The sequence below is a fragment of the Microcaecilia unicolor genome, chromosome 7, assembly GCF_901765095.1.
Source record: "Microcaecilia unicolor chromosome 7, aMicUni1.1, whole genome shotgun sequence".
In the NCBI taxonomy this organism is placed as follows: Eukaryota; Metazoa; Chordata; class Amphibia; order Gymnophiona; family Siphonopidae; genus Microcaecilia; species Microcaecilia unicolor.
Window position 1 is genome coordinate 284,763,432 of NC_044037.1, and position 25,327 is coordinate 284,788,758.

Here is a 25,327-nt window from a genome sequence, read left to right on the forward strand (position 1 = left end):
GAGCCCTGCCGTCCCAATCCATGGCCATCCATGTTACTCTGTCCCCTGCCGCCTCCATTCATCCTTTTCCAGCAAGTCCCCTCTCTCCCTTCCATGACCCCCCCTCGCATCCATGCTCCTCTCTCTCCCATGTCCCAGCCTGGCCCGCCCTCTTCTCCTCCCCCCCCCCCTTCGCATCCATGCCCCCCCTTCGCATCCATGCATCCGTTTTTTTTTTTTCTTTTCAAATTTACCTCCGTGGCGGTTCCGGCAGCGAAGCGTCAGGGAAGGAGGCGGCGCTCCCGACGTCTAGGTTTCCCTTCGCTGTGTTCCGCCTTCTTTTGACGTCATCCTTAAGAAGGCGGAACACAGCGAAGGGAAGGCTAGACGTCGAGAGCGCCGCCTCCTTCCCTGACGCTTCGCTGCCGAGCGATGCGATTGGTTGAGTGTCATTGCTCCGCCCTCGACGTCATCACGTTTGACGCTTGGGCGGGGCAGACACAATGCGATCTCACCCCCTTCACTTTTGGCTAAAAGAGGCTTCATAGAACGTTGGAAGTGCGTTTTATATAGAGAGATGTTTATTTGCAATGTACAAAGACTTTATATGTATGTTTACTGTGTCCCGTTTTTGAAGGCTTTTGGTGCTTTATGTTGTGTTTTGGTATTTATTATGAGTTACCAGAAACCAGACTGGTTATGTGTCCTCTATGATTGGATTGGGAAATACTATTTTATTTCTGACCTCTTGTGCAACTTTCTTTGAATCAGTCACCTTACTTTCAAACTCTTCTTATTCTCTTACCTATCTATATGTTCCATCTTTGCTTATACCCTTCACTATCAATTAAAATGTTCTATTACGTATTGTGTTGTTATTGTAAGTAGTATACTGTGCCATACTTTGTATTGTTATTTGCATATTTTTACTGCTGTAATTGCCGATTGCTCATGTTTGATCTATTCTTGCTGTACACCACCTTGAATGAATTCCTTCAAAAAGGCGGCAAATAAATCCTAATAAATAAATATAGAAAGGCCTAATCCTTATTCACAATAACATATAATAATCCTACCAACATAAGCGTATATTTATATAATACAAATATGTAAGTCCCCAATAAAGGGATCTAGAAAACATAAGTGGAGGAGTGGCCTAGTGGTTAGGGTGGTGGACTGTGGTCCTGAGGAACTGAGTTCAATTCCCACTTCAGGCACAGGCAGCTCCTTGTGACTCTGGGCAAGTCACTTAACCCTCCATTGCCCCATGTAAGCCACATTGAGCCTGCCATGAGTGGGAAAGCGCAGGGTACAAATGTAACAAAAATAAAATAGATACTATTGGAGATTCTACATGGAATGTTGCTACTATTGGAGATTCTACATGGAATGTTGCTATTCCACTAGCAACATTCCATGTAGAAGGCTGCGCAGGCTTCTGTTTCTGTGAGTCTGACGTCCTGCACGTATGTGCAGGACGTCAGACTCACAGAAGCAGAAGCCTGCGCGGCCACATTGGTAATCTGCAGGAATGTTGTTAGTGGAATAGCAACATTCGATGTAGAATCTCAAATAGTAGCAACAGTGAAGGAGTGGCCTAGTGGTTAGGGTGGTGGACTTGCTAAGTTCAGTGAGAAGATATTGTAACAATGGGGGCGATAGACTTTGGTATCATTATGCCACATAGACATGTCATTTGTTAGAGAACACAAACTGAGTGCTGTTGTCTGAGCCAAGGTCCTGTAGTCTGAGAAGAGTTATTCGGGCTTTCAGGTAACTATTACCAGTTGAACATGTTCCCTGACACAGTAAAATGTGTAATTTGATAGGTGGTGGATGCTGACAAATAACTGATGCAGCTAGGGAATGGTTGTGTGGATTATTGGGCATTTTACCGGAATCAGTGGGAAGTTTCTCACCCAGGGCTGCCGAGAGACTAGGCCGGGCCCGGGGCAAGGCCGCCCCGCCACTCCATTCTGCAGTCTCACCTGCCTGCCTCCATGGCTCCGGGCCCCCTGCATTCAAAGCTGCAGTCGCAGATCGCCTCTCTTCTGGCATTCCCTTCCTGTGTCCCGCCCTCTTCTGATGTAACTTCCGGTTTCCACGAGGGCGGGACACAGGGAGGGAATGCCAGAAGAGAGGCAATCTGCGACTGCCGCTTTGCAGGGGGCCCGGAGCCGAGGAGGCAGGCAGGTGAGACCAGGGACTTGCAGCGCCGGTGGCCTGGCGCCGGGGCCCCTTTGGAGGCCTGGGGAATTTTGCAGCCCTGTTCTCATCAATGGTTGTTGGACCGACATGAATAATCATTTCTCATTATGAGAGATCACTCCAGTACCATGTAACTCATAGATCAGTGTGAACTTGAAAAGTGTATTCAAGTTTCTCCTGCGATCACTTGCTAACTGATGGGCCGATGTTCTGAACCAAACACAGGAGCTAGGGGCGATTAGCGCTGGACTAGCACCCGCATTAATGAGCACAGAATGCTCAAAGGCTCTAGCGCAAGAGACAAGTGTGTGCGAAAAATTAGCGCAAATAGCATGCAAAGGTAGTCAAACGGATGTTAATGAGGTCATTGCCTGTTCTCTCCCAATGCTTAGAGAACAGTCCGCAAAACAAAGCTGCCTTACCACTGAAAAAATAACGCTCGGAGCAGGATTTAGGGAGTTTCAAGAGAGATTTTGTTTTTTTAATCTGCTGGTTTTTATTTAATTTGGAAGCAGAAGAAGCCCATGCAAGCCTCTGAGCATTGGTAATGAGAGATAAATGTGTGTGAATCAGAGCAAACCTAAAAGTGAAAGCACACATTGGTACCTGTTTCCTGCATATAAATAGAAGCCTTCCAAGTAAAAAAAAAAAAAAATGTAGATGGTTTATGTATTTATTTATTTATTTATGCATTTGTACCCCACATTTTCCAATCAGGTAGTCTGTTCAATGTGGCTTACAAGTCACTTCAGTTAAACATGTTACAAAGCCTTTGCAAGTTGGTGTTTGTCTTTGTTCAGTTTCAGTTAGCGATCAGGTATCGTAATGTTTTGGTTATAGGTCAGTTTGATTATGTGGGTTCATTGGAGAAGAATTTTCGAAAGAAGTGGGCCTTAATGTGTTTTCGGAATGTTAAATAGCTGTTCATGCATTTGAGAGCTTTTGGTAATGTGTTCCATATCTTGGGGCAGATGTATGTGAAATTGGTTGAGTATTGAAGATTTGTATGCCAGGCCTTGACATTTGGGGAAGTGAAGGGTGAGAGAGGTTTTTGCGCCCCTGATTGCGTTGCGTATAGATAATTCTGTTAGGTTTGTCATGTGTTCCAGTGCGAGTCCCAACGATTATTCTGTAGATTAGACAGCATATCTTGAAGGATATCTGTGCTTTAACTGGTGTAGGTTTTCGAGTAGTGGTTGTGCACTTTTAAATCGTTTTTTTTCAGCAGATTAGTCGTGCTGATGTGTTTTGTGCTTTGTAGTCTCTTTAGTGAGTGTTCCCTGCATCCAGCGTAAATTCTGTCGCAGTAGCCATCATGGGCGAGGACCATGGATTGGACAAGTGTGCGGAATACATCTCTTGGGAAGTAGTTTCTAATGCGTTTCAGCTTCCACACGGTGTGGAACATTTTCTTTGTAGTGTTTGAAATTTATAAGTAAAGGGTCAGATTACGGTCTATGGTAATGCCTAGTATCTTTAGATTGTCAGATATTGGGAGGGATGTGCCCATGGCGGATATGTTTGGGAAGTGGGCGGTATTGTATGGCAATGTGATTATCAGGCATTGTGTTTTGTCCTTGATAAGTTTAAGCTTGAACACTGATGCCCAGGATTCCATGCTATCTGTAATTCTGATTGTGATTTTGTGCAGGTTCTTTTTGAACGGGATATATACTGACACGTCATCGGCGTAAGTTAAATCCTTGTTTGACTAATGTTCTGGCAAGAGGGGCCATCATTAGATTTAACAGTGTATATTTATTTATTTATTACATTTGTACCCCGCGCTTTCCCACACATGGCAGGCTCAATGCGACTTACATAGTAACAATAAAAAAGAATTACAAGTCGTAAGAAGAATATACAATTTGTAGTAAACGTAATATTAATGGGGTTAACAGATAAGTAAATTGAACATAGGAGGAATTAGGTGTAGAAGGAAATGGGCATTAGGAGGTAGGCGTAGGAAGGAAAGGAGTGGCCTAGTGGTTAGGGTGGTGAACTTTGGTCCTAGGGAACTGAGAAACTGAGTTCGATTCCCGGCCCAGGCAGCTCCTTGTGACTTTGGGCAAGTCACTTAACCCTCCATTGCCTGCCACATTGAGCCTGCCATGAGTGGGAAAAAGTGCGGGGTACAAAAAAAAAAAAAGATGGAGAGGAAAAGATTAGGGATAGCAATAAGGATTATGGGAAGCATGGTCAATATATAACAATCGTTGGTAAGAATCATGTGGGCATGCTTTGGTTAGTTAAATCGTTAGGGTAGGCTTCCTTGAATAGTTGGGTCTTCAATGCTTTTCTGAAGCAGCGAGCCCTCCACATACAACTTTCCATGGAGGGGAGAGAGAGGAATTCATTTTCACCTGTTAGGATCAGGTAGTTAGGAATCCTAGAAGCCATTTGAGTACCTTCCCTCCTATCCCAATTTTGTTGAGAATTTTTTTGAGGATTTGATGGTCCACCATTTCAAGTGTGCTTGACATGTCGAATTGTAGTAGAAGAATATTTTTTTCCATGTGAGATTTCTTTTTTTGAAGTTGGCTAATAGTGTGATCAACACTGTTTCAGTTCTGTGGTGGGCTCTAAAGCTTGATTTAATCTTATATTTAAAAGTGCAGAAAACAGATGCCAATGTGTGCTTCACTTTCGGATTTGTCTGGCGCATGCATACAGGAGCTGAGCTTACCGCAAAACTCATCTGCGCATGCACCGAGCACATTCCCCCTCCCCCATTGCGTTGGCTTTTTACAGCGCACATATAATTTAAATACCATTTCCTTTGAGCTACGTTTCTGCGCTGTTCCAGCAGTATGGGTTCTGCGCTGTTGGCTTACTGCTGGAGTTCTGAGCATCGGCCCATGAGCAAACAGAGTCTTTCACACTTCCCGTCTTTCTTCTGACTTTAAAATAGAGTGAAATTTGGTGAGTTAGATGAAGTTAAACTAATTTCTCTCATTTGTTTTAATATACATACAGGCACTACTAGTTCATTTCTCATACCGGAAACGAACTCGCCATAGCTTATTAACTTTTGTTATTACTCACTATACAATTCAGGAACCTCAATGTAACACCACTGTGTATGAGACTTCCCTTTAAGGCGATACTACTTGTAATTTCTTTCCGGAAATGGCGATCGCCATTACGGCATAATGTAAGCCACATTGAGCCTGCAAATTGGTGGGAAAATGTGGGATACAAATGCAACAAATAATAATAATACATAGCCAGGCTGCATGTAAATGAATATATGGAGATAAAACGCAGGAAAAAAACATTCAAGTATAGAACAGTTGGTCCGTCTCTCCCCATGATGTAATTGTCATGGTGTGGAGGTAACTACTAGTTGTTATGCAGTCCATATTGATTCCTCAGGTTTCACAGTTTATGCTTCTGATTCTGCAGGATGTATCTCTGTAGGTTTCCGCTTCAGCTTTCCGTATCAATTCCTCCTCTTCCTTAATAATGTCCCAGTCCAGGTGTCTGCATCTTTGCCAGTCTCTCTAGTTCTCCAGTTGTTATTGACACAAATGGTACTCTGTCTTTTCTTCTGTTCTTTTGTGACTTTTTTTTTTCTTTTCACACCATAGCAAATCTAACAGCAGTGAAAATTAATGGTATTCCTGTCTTGTTTTGCATGTCAATTGTCAGGCTTGCTGCTGTGAAAATTCCACTGTGAATAGTGACAAGCTAGTGGCCTTCTTTCTTTCATTATTGGGCGGAATACAGAATATTATGGGCAGAATACCAAATTTCATCTGTTTTTCTGCCCCTGGGGTTTTTTTTTTTTTTTGGGGGGGGGGGGTTGGGGGGAGTTACTTGGATGTCTTTCCCTGTATAATTTGTAAGAATGTTAGAAAAGGGAAAATCTGAAGTCGTGCAGGATTCTATGGCTGTATAATTCTTCCCACACAAATGCTGTATCATTTAAGTTTACAGGAGGTTACAGTGATGGTTGTATCCATTTGATGGCAGCTTAAGGGAGCTGCTTTGTTTTGTGGGTTGTTGTTTTTGTTTTTTTGTTTTTTAAAGGTCTTTTTCTCTCAAAATCTCTCTATGGGAAAGTTATTGTAGAACTGCTGAGTTTATCCAAGCTTGTCAGTTCCAGCAGTGCACATAAATCTCCCAGCAACTGAGTGCTAAATTTGAAATCTGTGATTCACATATTCTTTGAGCAGTCATAGCTTTTGTTGGGGAAAATTATATTAAATACTTGTCCTGCGGTTGGTTTATTTTTTTTCCCCTCCTGAGATGTGTATTCCAGTTGTTATCCACCTGCCGTCTTTAGAAGTGGATCTGAACTTTGGTCATCCACCAATGCTACAATTTACTATCTGTACTGTCCAGATATATATATATCTGCTTTTTTTTTTTTTAATCTTGCAATAATCAGTAATTTAAAGGAATGCATAAAGCTTGGACTGGAGAGCCTTTTTGTTCAACCTTTGAACATTATTCCCCTTGCACCCTCCATCTGCTATCAATTTATGGTAGATCCAGTACTGTAGAAGTGTCTGAACGAGTTCAGCCTGTTAGGGCATGGAGTGCATAACTGGGCAGTCATCATGGAGCTGTACTTGAAAAAGATAGGTCATCAGGTCTGTCCATCTGGGATCCTATGTACGTGGCTGCAACATACTTTATTATCAGTTACAGTCAGGTTAATAATTCATAAAACATACAAATTGTGGACAGCCCATGCGGACTATCCAGTCTGCCCGTCCACACGGACTACTAAGCTCTACAATCCCATCTTCTGCCTTAGAGAGAATTTGTGCTTGTCCCCTATTTTCTTTAATTTGGCTCAGTCATAGTCTCCACCACCTTTTCTGGGAGGCCATTCCATGCATCCACTACCTTTTCCTTAAAGAAATATTTCCTTAGATGACTGCCGAGTCTTGTCTGCTTCATCTCATGACCCCCCTCATTACAGAGAATGTTTTCAATTGAATTAGGCCCACCTCCTATACTTTTGGCACAGAGGTATTTAGATGCCTCTGCCTTTCTTTCAGAGTGTACATATTGAAAACTTGAAGTATGTTCCTATGCTAAAGACCAGTGACCATTTGGACCATCTCCATCCCATTTTTTTTTCTTTTGAAGGTACAATCGCTATAATCTTCTAATATAATAAAACGCACCGTGAACGTTCTACTGAGGACAACGTTCTGAAGCCATCTGACGTCACTCCCTGGTTCGTGGGTTCGTGGGGTTCGTGGCGTTCGTGGTGTGAAGCCATCCAGCCGTCTCTGCCCCGCCCTCGCGCCTAAACAAACAAATACGGAAGCGAAGCGTCAGGGAAGGAGGCGGCGCTCCCGACGTCTAGCCTTCCCTTCGCTGTGTTCCGCCTTCAAAACAAGGCGGAACACAGCGAAGGGAAAGCTAGACGTCGGGAGCGCCGCCTCCTTCCCTGACGCTTCGCTGCACGAACCGCCACGGAGGTGAAGTTAAAAAGAATAAAAAAAAAAAAAAGGGATGCATGGATGCGAAGGGGGGGGGGGGGGGGGCATGGATGCGAGGCATGGATGCGAAGGGGGGGGAGGCATGGATGCGAACGGGGGGGGGGGGGAGAAGAGGGCGGGCCAGGCTGGGACATGGGAGAGAGAGTAGCATGGATGCGAGGGGGGGGGGGGTCATGGAAGGGCGAGAGGGGACTTGCTGGAAAAGGATGAATGGAGGCGGCAGGGGACAGAGGAGCATGGATGGGCATGGATTGGGAGGGCAGGACTCAGGGAGAGAGGGAAATTGCTGGAAAGGGATGAATGGAGGGGGCAGGGGACAGAGGAGCATGGATGGGCATGGATTGGGAGGGCAGGACTCAGGGAGAGAGGGAAATTGCTGGATAGGGAAAAATGGAGGGGCCAGGTGACAGATGAGCATGGATGGGCATGGATTGGAAGGGCAGGACTCAGGGAGAGGGGAATTGCTGGATAGGGATGAATGGAGGGGACAGATGGGCATGGATGGATATGGGTTGCAGAGCAGGCCTCAGGCAGAGAGGGGAAATGCTGGATAGGGAAAAATGGAGGGGCCAGGTGACAGAGGAGCATGGATGGGCATGGATTGGAAGGGCAGGACTCAGGGAGAGGGGAATTGCTGGATAGGGATGAATGGAGGGGACAGATGGGCATGGATGGATATGGATTGCAGAGCAGGCCTCAGGCAGAGAGGGAAAATGCTGGATAGGGAAAAATGGAGGGGGCAGGTGACAGACAAACATGGATGGCCATGGATTGGGAGGGCAGGGCTCAGGGACAGAGGGGAATTGCTGGAAAAGGATGAATGGAGGGGGCAGGGGACAGATGGCCATGGATTGGGAGGGCACGGCTCACACTGTCTCTCTCATATACAATGTCTTTCTGACTCTCACTCTCACACACTCTGTCTCACACAGTATCACATTCACTCTCTATGTGCCACACAGTCACTCACACACTCGCTTGGTGTCATACACTCACTCTCACAGAGAATCTGTGTCTCACACACACTCTGTCTCTTGCCCACACACACACACTCTCTCTCACACTGTGTCTCACATACACACACTCTCATTCTCACACACACTCTCTCACAAACACACTCACACCCAGAGTCACTCTCTCTCTCTCTCTCACACACTCACACTTTCACTCTGACTCTCAAACACTCACTCTCACATACACTCTCCCAAACATACACACTCCAAGGAAAACCTTGCTAGCGCCCGTTTCATTTGTGTCAGAAACGGGCCTTTTTTACTAGTCTCTATATATAAAAGGCACCACCAACGTTCTAAATGAAGCCTCCAGCCGGAAGTGTGAAGGGGGAGAGATATCCGGTTTCCCCATGAGTGTCTGCCCCGCCCTCGCTCTCTCTGTAACACAAACAGTGAAGGAAAACACAGCAAAGCACGAAATCAAATCGCTCTCTCTGTAACAGTGAAGGACTCAGAGGGGGGAGGGGAGAGAGGGCAGAAGCCCTCACTATCTCTGTAACACAAACACAGCACAGCAGGAAACTTAACACTGAAGGACTCGACTCCGAGGGGGGAGGGGACAGAGAGCAGAGGGGACAGACAGCACAGGGGAAGGGAGAGAGGGCAGAGGGCAGGGACACACACACTCCCACATGCACACAGAAGAAAACCTTGCTAGCCCCCGTTTCATTTGCATCAGAAACGGGGCTTTTTTACTAGTTGTTATATAATACTCCAAATGTGGTTTCACCAGAGACTTAGAGGCACTATCGCCTCATTTTTACTGCTGGTAGTTCCTCTCCCTATGCATGCAAGCATACTTCTGGCTTTCGCCAGCACTTTTTCCATCTGTTTTGCCAGCTTAAGAACAGATACTGTTACCACCAGGTCACAGTAACATAGTAGATGACGGCAGATAAAGACCTGTACGGTCCATCCAGTCTGCCCAACAAGATAAGCTCATTGCATATGGTATGATGGGATACTTCATATGTATACCTGATCTTGATTTGTCCTTACCATTTTCAGGTCACAGACCGTAGAAGTCTGCCCGGCACTGTCCTTGTTCTAAATTTCTGAAGTTGTTGAAGCCCCTGAAAAGCTCCACAGCAGCCTATCTAAATCTATTCAGCCATGATCAGGGCATAGACAGTAGAAGTCTTGCCCAGCACTGGCTTTGCTTCCCAGTTAGCGGTGTTGCTACCTAATCTCTGCTAAGCTTCTTTGGATCCATTCCTTCCAAACAGGATTCCTTTGTGTTTATCTCACACATTTTTGAATTCCTTTACCATTTGCATCTCCACCACCTCCCGCTCAGGAGGGCATTCCAGGTAGCTACCGCCCTCTCAGTGAAAAAATAATTCCTGACATTATTCCTGATTCAGCCTTCCTTCAACCTCAGTTCATGTCCTCTAGTTCTACCACCTTCCCGTCTCTGGAAAATGTTTGTCTGCGGATTTATACCTTTCAAATATTTGAACATCTGTATCATATCACCCATTTTTGTCCTTTCCTCCAGGGTGTACTTGTCCAGGTGAGCAAATCTCTCCTTATGCGACTTGCTACGCAAACCCCATACCATTTTTGTTGCTTTTCTCTGAACCACAAGTCTTTTTACATCCTTAGCAAAATACGCCCTCCAAAACCGAACACAATACTCCAAGGTCCCATTCTTCTTTCATGCACAGAAATACTTTATTCCCTGTACTATATTAATCCCTTGGGATTTTGCAGTCCAAATGGATGGCTCTGCATTTGTTATCATTAAATTGTAGCTGACAAATTCTAGACTATTCTCCAATCTTTATTGGATCCAGCCTCATATTATTCGTCCTTCCTAAGTATCTAGCCTGTTGGATTTTGGTGTCATCTGCAAAGAGGCAAATCTTTTCCAACAGTCCTTCTGCAATATCGCTTACAAAAATGTTACAAGGAATAGGATCCCTGTGGTGCATCACTAGTAATGGCCCTATCATCACAGTGTACTCCATTCACCAGTACCCTCTGTCTCCTACCACTCAAGTGGTTTCTGACCCATACCAATAGGCTTTCAGTTCATTTGTAAGTTGCCAACGCAAAACTGTGTCAAAGGCCTTGCAGAAACATAAGTATACAACATCTAGCACTGTTCCCACAATCCAACACTTTGATCACCCAGACAAATTAAACAGATTCATCTGACTAGAACCAGTGTTGCCAGGTGGGCGGTTTTCCCGCCCAATTGGGCGGTTTTCCGCGACCTGCCGCAGGAAATTTTTGCCCGCGGCGGGTCGCGTTTTTTTGGGCTTCTTTTTTTTCTTTTCCGCGGTTTTTCGGGCGTTTTTTTCGGCCGCGGGGGGCGGGGTTAGTGACGTTTTGGGCGGGGTTAGTGACGTTTTGGGCGGGGCCGATGACGGGGGAGGCAGGGCCGGTGACGGCGGGGGCGGGGTTGATGACGCGGGGGTGGGGGTGTCAGGGGCGGGGTTTGAGTTTGGGCGGGTTTTGGGCGGTTTTTACGCTGGATTGGGTGGGAAAAAAATTTTCCACCTGGCAACACTGACTAGAACTGCCTCTAGGAAAAGCACACTGCCCAAGATTCTGGAATCTGCATTATCCTTTTTTTTTTTTTTTTTTTTTAGCAGTTTCCATTAATTTACTTATCACAGAGGTCAGACTAACTGGTCTGTTGTTTCTAACCTCCTTCTTTCATCCTCTTTTGTGGAGAAGAACCACATGCACATAGGTTAACCCTTTCCCTGCCTTACCCATGCCCCCGTGGATGTGGACATATTAGCTTGCTTTTCCCTGTCCTTTCCCACTCAGTGGATGCAGGCACATTGGTTCGCCTTTCCCTGCCTTTCCCACTCATCTGAGCCTCCGGAGTTCTTATTACCTCTGCTTTCCTCACAGCGTTTAAAAAAAAAAAAAATGGAACAGAGGTTTTCCTTTGATTCTTCTATGGGACCGGAGCTGTGATACTCGGTCCGGTGAGGTAAGGGTGTTTTCTAACTCCTCCGGGGTGGGCCCGCGATCGGGGCGTTTTTGGCGCGAAACCGCCATTTTGAATTTTCCGGCCGTTTTCGGCGATGGCTGCAGAGAATGTAAAGCGCTGTTCCTGGTGTGGCAAGCGCAAATCAGCAGCGGGGCTCTGTAAATCGTGCTGTACAGGTGTAAGAGCCGGCCCGAGCATGGCGAGCGATGATTCTTCCCGCTCAGAGCTGGCAATGGACGCCATTTTGAATTCTCCGCATGGAGCAGCCTCCGTAGAGACGGAGAGCCCTGAGCCCGGGGGGGGGGGGTGGACCTTGAATTGAGGCTATTCAGGGAGCAGCTAGCTCCGGACGGGATCAGTCCTCTGGGACCACTTCCAACTCCAAAGAAGCATTCAAAAGATCAGACAGTGGTACTACCAGAACTTTTCTGAGTTCCTTCAATACCATGCCATCTTGACGCAACATGTTGCCTATTTTTAATTTAGCTTCCCCCCTCATGAACCCCAATCGTTTGAGGTCTACCTCACTTCATTCCTATTTGTGTTTGTTTTCTAAGATCCTATTCCTAGCCCTTCATCTGTGAGCACAGAACAGAAATATATGTGAAGCAAGTCCATTTCATCCTGATCAACCGCTAAATATTCCTCACCCTTGAGTCTCGCAATCAGACATTTGCATTTCCTTCTGTTACTAACATATCTTAAAAAATAAAAAAAAAAGTTTGGTTTGCCCACTTTACTGTAGTAATATTTAAGAACCCTCAAGAAAGTAAGACCAAATCCAAAAGGTATTCTCCAAAAATCATATCGTAGGTATAGCTAATAGAGAAATACTGACATATTAAAAAAAACAATGATATTTGTGTATGTTGGGTCCTCAGTGTGGGATTTCAGAGGTGGAAAATAGACACAATGCTCTTCCCTTACAGCCAAGTGGAATCAATGTTGAAACTTCACACTATCATTGGACACAATTCTGTGTGTAATAAATGCACCAAAAATAAACAGTGAAAAGAGTATGTATATATATATATATATATAAAACATGTAAATGGTAAGAGGCGTACTCACTCGCAAATGCGCAGTAGAGACCCTCTCTGTCCCGCCCCCGCGTCAATACGTGATGACGGGGGTTTGACAGAGGGGGAACCTGCGCACCTGCGAGTGAGGGAACCGCAGTCGCCACCGCTCCCCCCCCCCCCAGGGTTGCCGCTACCGCTCCCCCCAACCACCCGGAGTCGCTGCCGCCACCCACCCTCCACCCGGCCCGGGTACCTGGCTTCACTATTCAAACCGCCGGAACGCAGCACACAGCTCATCTGAGCTGCCGTTGGCCTTCCTTACCTGGCTGTGTCCCACCCTCGCCGACGTTACGTCACACGACGGCGGAACACACGCAGAGAAGAAGGAAGGCCGATGGCAGCTCAGATGAGCTGTGTGCTGCGTTCCAGCGGTTTGAATAGTGAAGCCAGGTACCCGGCCCGGGGGGGGGGGGCGGCTGTGACCTATCCGTGGGGGGGGGGGGGCTTTCAACCCCCCCCTTCCTTTACTAGCCCGTTGTTACGGAATCAACGGCTAGTATATATATATATATATATATATATATATATATATATATATATATATATATATAAAGCAATGTCTCTATTATCAACACAGACTATAATAAGCATTGTCAAACATGCAGTCACTAGTTAAAGCAGTCCTTGAGCAGTTCACAAACAGTATATGCTGTCCCTAAGAAATCTCAATTCAACATCAAAATTGTATCAGTCAAGTGAAAAACTTATCTGGATAGTAGGATGAGTCTAGTTGAGTTCTACAAAGCTCCATTTTGGAAATTACTCCTTCATCAGGAAGCCGACATTAAAACACCCACTAGAGAACTTGTCTAGGACCGCAGTACTCTTCAAAATGGCGACTGATCCTTTACTGTAGTGGCTATTTTAAATTCCATTTCCATCTTTGCTTTCTTAACAATTTTACCAACTCCCTTTACCTTCTCTAGATATTGTTGTTTGTCTTCCTTTTTCTGTGATTTCTTGTAGTTTTATTGAAGCTAACCTCTTTTTCCTTAGCTTTTCAGCTACTAGGATAAACAGCATAAAATGTACTGTTTTCAGATCTTGCCAGGTGCTTGTAATCTAGATTTACCAATGTTGGAAACAGGATGCTGGGCTTAATGGACCCTCGGTCTGTCCCAGCATGGTAACACTTAGTTCTTAGCATAGCAGCAGCATCTTTCTTTGCCTTTTCAGTTCAGTTTTGAAAACCACAGCCTCATTTTCTCCTTATCTTCCTAACGAAAAGATTCACAACCCTTAAAATATCTGCTTTCAATTTTGCCCACTGCTTGTCTGCTTCTCTTAGATGTTCCCGTCCTGCTAATTACACCTTAAGATATTCCCTCCATCTTGACGCACTTTTTCTGAAGATCTTTCAATTCTTTGGTTTGCTTTAGCTGTTCAATAGCACCTCTACTACTACTACTATTTAGCATTTCTGTAGCGCTACAAGGCTTACGCAGCGCTGCACAAACATAGAAGAAAGACAGTCCCTGCTCAAAGAGCTTACAATCTAATAGACAAAAAATAAAGTAATCAAATCAATTAATGTGTACGGGAAGGAAGAGAGGAGGATAGATGGAGGCGAGTGGTTACAAGTGGTTACGAGTCAAAAGCAATGTTAAAGAGGTGGGCTTTCAGTCTAGATTTAAAGGTGGCCAAGGAAAAGAGTTCACAGCCACAAGAGACATTTTGTACTTGTTCCTAGAACTAATGAACCCTTTCCTCTTGTAAATGTAGCTCCGGAGTGTCAGGATTTCTACAGAACTGGGATGTACAATGGGGCAGAGGGTATGAAGTCATATTGGAACTGAGTAGGTAGAGACCCTTCCAGTATTAACAGCTATAACATTTGGGGGGGGGGGGGCAGGGGGGAGACAATGTTCCTCTCACCTACTACAAACTGCTGCCAAGCCTGATCTTGCTTTTCTAGAAGTGTTGTTTGCCAGTTCATGCTCCTGGCTCAGCTCTCCATTCTGTGCCTTATGTAGCTTTGCTTCATTCTCCAGTGTCCTCCTTAGCTGGGTCACCTTTTGTTTACACTTGACTCTAAGCTCCTGTTCCCTAACAGCAACCTGTTTCTGGTGCCGGGTCATAGCATGCTCCACTTCCATGGTGGCTTCCTGCTTTTCTATCTGCCACTTCATGTACATGTCGTTTTCTGTTTGCTTTTCAGTGAACTGCAAATAATCTAGTGTCAGGGGTAAACTGATTTTTGACCCTCCGAATTTCTGTTAACAGATATTGGGGAAGAACTTTCATGAGCTAATCCTAAACTCCCCAAACTAAATAAGATTTATATTCAATACGCAAAGACCATCTCTTTTTGATTTATTTTAGAATATTGGTGTACGGGCCAGACTGGTTGCTCAGTATAAATGCTATGGAGTGCTGTGTTGAGTTTGAATCCCAGGTCCAGTTTTTGCTGACCAGGCTGAACTTGGGGATGCTGTTGAATCAAAGTTTACAGTCCCTTGGAGATGGAACTCTCAGCCGTTGCTCAACGGTGACACCTACAGGCCAGATTAAGGGTACATATTCACAGGTTCCAAAGCGAGCCACAGTCTGCAAAGACTGGAGGGACAAAATAGAAGCAATCCACCTGCACACAAAGGTGTGAGGAAGAGACCACAGCCAAAGAACGGATAGGCAAATACATAAATAATAAAATAAGAGCTACAAGATCTACTTTAATAATTAAAACAAAGTAAAACCCAACATTGTCATGTTTTAACCACTGCCTACTGAAGAGGGTATACAATATGATGTGTCTGTAATAACAAAGACAAATGTATAGAAAAAATTTTCAATATACACTAATACAATATTTTTACTACAAACAAATTAGAATTTGGAATTCCTCCGAAGCAAGGTCATACCTTTATATAAATATTAATATCTTATAGTATCCTTCAATGAGATCTTCCTTTCAACCAAATGTATAATATCATCATATTTAAAGAGTTCCTTTTAAAACCAATGCAGTATTTATAAAGACATTTTGGAAAATTATATTACCTTTCAGCAAATGTTATAAGATTGTGATATAATTATGAATGAAATATCTCTGAGTGTATCTGTTAAGAGAATATAGATTAGAGCATCCAAAAGAAAAACCAAATATAAATGCATAACTCGGGTGCACTGTTCATTTTTCCTTTTGCGTCCATCATTCCATCTAATTTAGTAGTTATAATTTCTGCACAGCTACTATGTGGCGATACCACTTTCCGTGCACCATAATGAATAGAACTCAAACTATTTTATGCCATTCAAGGGGTAGTACCATAAGAATTTCACCTTGTTTAGGCAGCAGAAACGTGTATAAATGGTGGTATTCTAGTCATATATTCATGTGGCCACCTGCATGTGTAAATGACCACTAACAGCATACTGATTAGCAGAAAATATTTGCAAAGTTTTAAAGGCGCATACTTTGCTGGGGAGCATGCACGTGGGTAGAGTTTAGCAGAGCACACATGTAAATGTTCGTGCCAGGTTGTTAGTGTATAGAATCTTGTAACCACATAAAGGGAGTATATCAAATCCCATCCCCTTTCCCTTTGCTACAGTCTACATCAGCCATAAGGCTTGTGTGATTTCCTCCTAAGTATAGGTGAGCTTTCTGCCACTTGTGCTAATATTTTATAAAATTGGTGCCTTCTTTTCTTTATAGAATAGGCTTGAAATAAGTGCCTGTTTATCCTCATATCCTCGGCTTCCTGTTACAGAATTACGCATTCAATATGTGTATACTTCACTTACCTTGAAGGGGAAGAAAGCTCTCAATACAACTTATTCAGCTTTGAGAGTCTAGCACTGTAACAGGCTCCAAAGAATTTAGCAGTTAATCATAGCAAATGAAAAGTCATATTATAAAAGAGCTATTCAGGAGGAAGTGATGTCATCGTCTTAAATGGCCACATAATTGGTGTGGCCAATCAAAGTGGAGCTTACAGAAGACAAAGTGGAAAACTAATCACCAAATGCTGATAAACAGTTTTACAAAAAAATGGAGGGAAAAAGACCTCAAAAATCTATTGCATTCAGTCTGTTTTCTCCAGAGCACTGTGAAGATACATGATTCATCTTTGGTCAAAAAAATCTCCAAAGCCTTCCCTCTAACGGCATTCAAATTTATCACTAATGGAATTTTTGTATTATAACTTTTTTTTATTTCTTTATATTTATTTATTAAGGTTTTTGAACAATTACATATTGACAACATCTTCATAACAGTCATGTATCACATACAGACTGTATTTATTTATTAACGGTGTCTTGTTGCACCCACAACTTTCTTGGACTTGTTCAGGGGGAAATGTGTACCAAAACTGGCAGTGTTTCTTCACTTCCTTATATTTCAAGTGGATTGTTCCTGTTATTTGTGGAAGTTGGATTGTCCCTGTTATTTGTGGAAGTGCAATCAAAGTGGAGTACAGTTGATTTAAAAGAAACAGAAACACTTCTGACCAAAATACATTTTTTTTTAGTGTATGTGCTGCCAAAGCAAGCTCCCAAACAAAAACATCAGCAGACATAAAAATAAAAGAGAATAAAAACAAATATTAATTAAAACATACAGTAAAAAGTTTTACATAAATCAGAAAATTCATCCTACATCTTAATTATTTAAGACTTTTTATCCCATGTTTTTTGCCATTGAGTAAGTTATCTTGCCAGATGGCAACTGTCTTTCCAGTTGAGGTGGATGGCCAAATGAAAGGAGGAAACTACGGTGCCAAAAATAATTCTGATATATCAAATAGGTTTTGGAGAGAAAATACATGCCTGAAATAAAGATGAAATTGTATAAAGAGATTGCATATGTTAAGAAAAATGGTGCCTCATCCTGCAGTCTATAGGTGGATAAGCTCGATTTTCTTAAGCTGCAAATCCTGTTATGAGAACATCTGAATAAATCTTACATGCAAAATTGTGGGGACAAGGAGGAAGTATTTTTCTATGTTCTTTAATAAGTACATGTTGAAACAGTGGTTAATAAAAAAAAAAAAAAAAAGCTATTCCCTAGAATGCGCATTGCAGCTCTGTAAAAGAAATAGGAGTCCTTTTACGAAGGTTCACTGAAAAATGGTCTCCGATAGTGTAAACACATGTTTTGAGCATGCGCAGAATTATTTTCTAGCGCACTTACAAAAAAAATGCCTTTTATTTTTGCCGAAAACAGACGTGCGGCAAAATGAAACTTGTTGCACGTCCATTTTGGGTCTGAGACCTTCATTGGTCTCACGTGGTAACCGGGCGGTAATGGTCTACGCTTGTCAGAAAATAAAAAATATTTTGAGACGCGCATAGCGGACGTTCGCCAAAATTGAAATTTCCACAAGGGCCATGTGGTAACCGGGCGGTAACTCCAATTTGGCACATATTGAGTGGGCGTAGGTGCCTATGCGGCTTAGTAAAAGGGCCCCATAGTGTATAAATTATATGACCCTCCATTTCTGATACAAAACCATTAACTATAGCTGTCTGTTTATCTGTAGGCAAACATGCCAAACCATTTACTCCTCAAGAAGCCAAGGACATTGTGATGACTCTTCAACAGCCTGCAGTCTTCTATGACATGGTTTCTGATTGGCCAGCACGGAGGTGGACAGTTGACCACCTTTCTGATGTACTGAATAGGAAGTCAATACAGTTCAGGATTGGAAAGAAGAGCCATCACACAGGTATCACTTTATTATACGATTATTTTCAGGTGCATCAACACCTCCTTTCTTCTGCTGGTTAAGCCTCTCTTTGTGCAGCCATGTACCCTTGTACGTTTTTCAAATTCTGCTGTCTAAAAAATAACATTCAAAATATATTAAAAGTAAGAGTCTGTTTCATTGATCTTAACAATATTTTCTACGCTTTTATTGTGTAATAATTCTAGAAATATTCAAAAAGTAGATAACTGGATATGCTTCTTGCGGCCTTGCGTATTGAGTTCCACCATTTGGAGCCCAGATAGATGAATTGATAATGTAACTTATCCATTGGATCCCAACTAAAGATACTTGGGGGCTCATTTTCAAAGCACTTAGCCTTCCAAAGTTCCATAGGTTTCTATGGAACTTTGGAAGGCTAAGTGCTTTGAAAATATGTATGTTGGTATAATAATTGATTCCTACGTGTTACTCAACATCCAAGTCCAAGCAGTCCTCAAAAAACCTTTAAATCAATGTGGAAACTAAAAAGAACCAGGTATCCATTCCCTAATGATATGTTTGTTTGTTTGTTCCAAACTTTCTATACTGCTTTAACCTACAACCAGGGCAAAGCGGTTCACAATTCTAAAACAAAAATCAGAAGAAACGAAAAGGGAACCACAATATTTGATAGGAAAGTGCATGTGCCATTCATAAAGAGAACAATGAACGTTCAAGACACATACTTTCAAGATAACTGACTTCCAGGTTGGTCATTTCAGTACTCAGGTGTTCATATTTGAGCCTGCTGTGTGTGGGAAAGCGCAGGGTACAAATGTAATAAATAAATAAATAAATATTTGAGTAAGGTAGTTCAAAAGCTAGGTTTTCAATAGTGATGTAAACTTTTTCAGGGAGGTTTCACTATGCAAAAATAGAGGCATAAAATTCCACAGAGGAGATAGACAGAAAGCAGACACTGAAAGTCCAAATAGTTTCTTTATTCATATAGATCCGATGTGGCCACGTTTCACCATTAAGGCTGCAGCAGGGGTACGTATCTCTGTAAGAAGCTGCTGCTCCACCTTCTGTCAGACTACTACTGAAGTCATCTTGGATGATCAGTTTTGCTATCCGGGCTAAGCCTTTCTTGTCCCTGGTTAGCTGTTTTATGTCACTACCCCTGAAGCAGCCTTATTGGTGAAACGTGGCCACGTCGGGTCTATACGAATAAAGAAACTGTTTGGACTTTCAGTGTCTGCTCTCTGTTTATCTCTTCTGTTGTTGCAAGACATTCAGCGCCTCTTTGCTATTCCAATAAAATTCCATAGTTCAAGGGCAACAAAAAAGAAAGCATGATGGTGAGTGCTCTGCACTTGAGCTATTTGAGGGCTTGGCAGGTAGTGATCATTTAGAGACCTCAAGACATTTGCAAGGGAGTAGAGGATTGTCGAACTGGGCAGATACTGTGGAGTTCCTTGACGGAAAGCCCAAAACACCAGTAGCAAAATTTGAACTGGAAAGGGAATCTAACAGGGAGCCAATGATGATCCTTCAAGTACTCCATTAGGTGATCTGATCTTGAAAGATGACAGAGGAGACGAAAGGCCTTATTTTTAAGAGTCTGGTTAAGCACGAAGTTTGGAATTCCTTGATAAACACAATTACAGTAGTTGAGTCTGGTCACAAAAAGCTCTAAGATCAGTGAGTGAAACGCATCGTGAGTGAAGAAGGGACCGTACTGTACATAATTATCGCAGAAGAAAAAATCCTGTCTTGCAAAATGAAGAAATTTGGGGTTCAAAGGATAGTTGAGAATCTAAAATAATGCCCAAATAGTGGAAACTGGAGACATGGGTGATCACTCTTCCTAGTAAAGAAAGAGATGCAGAGAGTGGTGGCACATGACCCGTCAGCCACCATGCTATTGTTTTTTCTTGATTCAAAACCAGTTTATGGGCGAAAAGCCATTGGACAGTTGCTTCTAAACAGGATTGAAGAGAGGACATATTGAGAGATTGAAGATCGGTTCGGTAAAGTAATAAAATGTCATCTGCGTAAATATGAAAGGCGATGTTATAACTTTGAATAAGTGTGGCTAAAGGACTGAGAAAGATATTAAATAAAAGCGGAGAAAGAATGGAACCTTGCAGTACTCCACACATTAGAGAGCTTTTTGAAGGCAAGTGTTGATCCAAATGTACGTGAAAAGAACGATCTGACAGAAAAGATTTGAACCAGTTCAGTACTGGTTCTGGTATCTTTAGTAGATGGGCTAGGGCCAGTATTACTCAACTATAACCTCTTCTTAAGGAGGATGGCTCTTTGCTATCCTATGCAGATTTTCAACACAAGATGAAGATAGCTAGTGGGAACCACCCTACACATACTTGCAATTGACACATTATATTCAGTCATTAGACTCTGAGGCACTGTAGAATAGGATCGGAGGGTCTTTTGAGTGAGATTTGGGGGTTGAAATATTGGAATGGGGCTCCATCTCTCAATATTATAAAGATCTCATGGAACTTTACCCCCGAAAGGTCATACACATGTATTGGGGCAGTGGGAATTAGAATCAGGTATGGGAGTTCATGTTATTAATGTTAGATCTTACATTAACCAGATACTGGAAGATTGGTTTTCAGTGCAGAGCTACAGAAGTGTCAGTTTAGAACAATTATAGGACTTATTTTTCCCAAACACAGGCATCCCAAGTAGGCATACAAGAAAACCCCCCTTGTGTACCAAATGTCATTGACAGGGCAATACCTTCTTTCATACTTTATGGGGATGCTTGGAAGTACAGGGGGGAGGGGTTGTTAGCAGTATTTTAGTATTTGGAGAAATTGCTGGGGAAACGATTAGCAATGACTCCAGCTGGGGTTTTTTTTTTTTAAACCGAGCTCATATGGGTTTGTTATGGCAGAGTGTGAGTGGAGGAGTAGCCTAATGGTTGGTGCAGCAGGCTTTGATCATGGTGGCCTGGGTTCGATTCCCACTGCAGCTCCTTGTGACCTTAGGCAAGTCTCTTCACCCTCCATTGCCCCAGGTACAAAAATTTAGGGCTTCTTTTACAAAGCTGCAGTATTGATTCCCACGCAGCAAACAAGAGGAAGCCCATAGAAATTGAATTTACCCTCTAGGAACAGAGAAAGTATCTGCATATAGTAACATAGTAGATGACGGCAGAAAAAGACCTGCACGGTCCATCCAGTCTGCCCAACAAGATAACTCATATTTGCTGCTTTTTGTGTATACCCTACTTTGATTTGTACCTGTGCTCTTCAGGGCACAGACCGTATAAGTCTGCCCAGCACTATCCCCGCCTCCCAACCACCAGCCCCTCCTCCCAACCACCGGCTCTGGCACAGACCATATAAGTCTACCCAGCACTATCCTCACCTCCCAACCACCAGCCCTGCCTCCCAACCACCGGCTCTGGCACAGACCGTACAAGTCTGTCCAGCACTATCCCTGCCTCCCAACCACCAGCTCTGTCTCCCAACCACCGGCTCTGGCACAGACCGTACAAGTCTGTCCAGCACTATCCCTGCCTCCCAACCACCGGCTCTGGCACAGACCGTACAAGTCTGTCCAGCACTATCCCTGCCTCCCAACCACCAGCTCTGCCTCCCAACCACCGGCTCTGGCACAGACCGTACAAGTCTGTCCAGCACTATCCCTGCCTCCCAACCACCGGCTCTGGCACAGACCGTATAAGTCTGCCCAGCACTATCCCCGCCTCACAACCACCGGCTCTGGCACAGACCGTATAAGTCTGCCCAGCACTATCCTCACCTCCCAACCACCGGCTCTGGCACAGACTGTACAAGTCTGTCCAGCACTATCCCTGCCTCCCAACCACCGGCTCTGGCACAGACCGTATAAGTCTGCCCAGCACTATCCCTGCCTCCCAACCACCGGCTCTGGCACAGACCGTACAAGTCTGTCCAGCACTATCCCTGCCTCCCAACCACCAGCTCTGCCTCCCAACCACCGGCTCTGGCACAGACCGTACAAGTCTGTCCAGCACTATCCCTGCCTCCCAACCACCAGCTCTGCCTCCCAACCACCGGCTCTGGCACAGACCGTACAAGTCTGTCCAGCACTATTGCCTCCCAACCACCGGCTCTGGCACAGACCGTACAAGTCTGTCCAGCACTATCCCTGCCTCCCAACCACCGGCTCTGGCACAGACCGTATAAGTCTGCCCAGCACTATTGCCTCCCAACCACCGGCTCTGGCACAGACCGTACAAGTCTGTCCAGCACTATCCCTGCCTCCCAACCACCAGCTCTGCCTCCCAACCACCGGCTCTGGCACAGACCGTACAAGTCTGTCCAGCACTATCCCTGCCTCCCAACCACCAGCTCTGCCTCCCAACCACCGGCTCTGGCACAGACCGTACAAGTCTGTCCAGCACTATTGCCTCCCAACCACCGGCTCTGGCACAGACCGTACAAGTCTGTCCAGCACTATCCCCGCCTCCCAACCACCAGTCCCGCTGCCCACCACCGGCTCTGGCACATATAATGTGTACAGCACTGTGTACATCTAATAGCGCTGTAGAAATGATTAGGAGTGGAGTCTTGTGTCATCATGACTGTTTGGTTTCTTATTCTTCTTTTTTTTTTTTGTGAATATTTCTGTAATTGTTCTTTGACGTTGAAAGATGAAGAGTATGTTGTTGTAGATCAGTGAAACAACGTGTTTTAATTTTTATTTTTTTTTAGAAACCCAAATGTGAACAATATACAAGGGTGTGAAAACATAGAAGTTGTAAAGGCACTGTATTCTGTTGTGTCCCTCATTTGCTAAGCAAAGACCTTGTTCTACAGTTATTTTATAATACAATACATTTTTGCTAGTGAAGGATGTCAGCCAGCCAGGGCCTCTGGTTGTCAAGTTTTTGCACTAATAACAGTAATTATTATTTGTGAACGATGTACATGATTGATAGGCTGCTACCTCGATAGTAATATGCCACGGGTGCATCATGGAATACTTCAAAACTATATGATTAAAAACCTTTAAAATTCATGTGTTTGCTTCATTTGTCTTCCCCTTGTTGTACCACCCAGAGGGACATTTGCATGAAATCAGGATTAATAATCTTTAGAACTGTTTCCCTGTTTTATGTTTGTGCCGTAAGTCAAAAACCTTCTGCATGTGACATAACATAATCTGTTTTACAGCAACAGTTACATTGCTAGCAACTGTTGAACAAAATAAAAAAATATATTTCTAATAATAATACCATTTGTGCTACACTACTGAATACGTGTTTGTACAAGAGAGCGTATAATTTAAGAGGGTACGTGAGGCAATAGGACATTGTGAGTAGTCCAGGGTCTCCAAAGAAAAGCCGTTGCCATATAAGGTGATTGGGGCGGTTGGCTTAGCAGAGTTTTAAAAAAAGGTTAGATGGCTTCCTGGAAAAAAAGGACATAGAATGTTATTGAATGGACGTAGGAATAATCCACTGTTTCTGGGATGGGCGGGACAAAATGCTTGTTCTTTTGGCCGCTGTCGAAGACAGGGTGCTGGACTCGATGGACCCTTGGTCTGCCCCAGCATGGCGGTGCTTATGTCTTAATTGCATAATTAAACAAAAAAAAAAAACAAGCATATTTTCAAAATTTTACAAAAATCCAGATAAAGAGGAGCACTACTGAAAAAAACCCTCATCTTCAAAAATTGTACAAAAGTCCAGATTAAAAAAAAACCAACACTGCTGACAGAGTCATGTTTTCACAAGTTTACGAAAACCCAGATAAGAAGCACCACCACCAAATCTCATCAGGCAATGAATTCCACAAGGAAGGTCCGATATAAGAAAACACTCGCTTTGTAGTTGTTAACAATTTTATCTCATGAAGAACTGGAAGAAGACATTTTTGAGATGACCAAAGTAAGAAACAAGATGTACTTCAGAAAACAGATGGCAGCCTGATTTTCTATGTAAAGTATATATAAGTACATAAGTATTGCCATACTGGGAAAGACCAAAGGTCCATCGAGCCCAGCATCCTGTTTCCAACAGTGGCCAATCCAGGTCACAAATACCCGGCAAGATCCCCAAAATGTACAAAACATTTTATACTGCTTATCCCAGAAATAGTGGATTTTCCCCAAATCCATTTAATAATGGTCTATGGACTTTTCCTTTAGGAAGCCATCCAAGCCTTTTTTAAACTCTGCTAAGCTTAACTGCCTTTACCACAATCTCTGGCAACGAATTCCAGAGTTTAATTACACGTTGAGTGAAGAAAACTTTTCTCCGATTCATTTTAAATTTACTACATTGTAGCTTCATCGCATGCCCCCTAGTCCTAGTATTTTTGGAAAGCGTGAACAGACGCTTCACATCTACCTGTTCCATTCCACTCATTATTTTATAGACCTCTATCATATCTCTCCTCTGCCGCCTTTTCTCCAAGCTGAAGAGCCCTAACCGCTTTAGCCTTACCTCATAGGGAAGTCGTCCCATCCCCTTTATCATTTTCATCGCCCTTCTCTGCACCTTTTCTAATTCCACTATATCTTTTTTGAGATGCGGCAACCAGAATTGAACACAATATTCGAGGTGCGGTCGCACCATGGAGTGATACAAAGGCATTATAACATCCTCATTTTTGTTTTCCATTCCTTTCCTAATAATACCTAACATTCTATTTGCTTTCTTAGCCGCAGCAGCACACTGAGCAGAAGGTTTCAACGTATCATCAACGACGACACCTAGATCCCTTTCTTGGTCCGTGACTCCTAACATGGAACCTTGCATGACGTAGCTATAATTCGGGTTCCTCTTTCCCACATGCATCACTTTGCACTTGCTCACATTAAACGTCATCTGCCATTTAGACGCCAAGTCTCCCAATCTCATAAGGTTCGCTTGTAATTTTGCACATTTTGTGTCATGCATTTTAAGATGGAAGAATAAAAAACTTTGTTCTGCTTTGTCAATTGTCTGTTCCACCATTTCCTCTCTAAACCC

The 25,327-nt window shown here is 43.5% G+C and overlaps 1 protein-coding gene across 1 annotated transcript in view; it reads left to right on the forward strand.

Annotated features, from left to right (window-relative positions):
- The window catches only part of HSPBAP1 (HSPB1 associated protein 1), a 150,936-nt gene that overhangs the window by 30,549 nt on the left and 95,060 nt on the right, over positions 1-25,327 (forward strand). Inside the window, exon 2 of the mRNA XM_030210164.1 lies at positions 18,181-18,366. Within this exon, the coding sequence (XP_030066024.1) occupies positions 18,181-18,366 (186 nt within the window). The remainder of the gene's footprint in view (positions 1-18,180; positions 18,367-25,327) is intronic.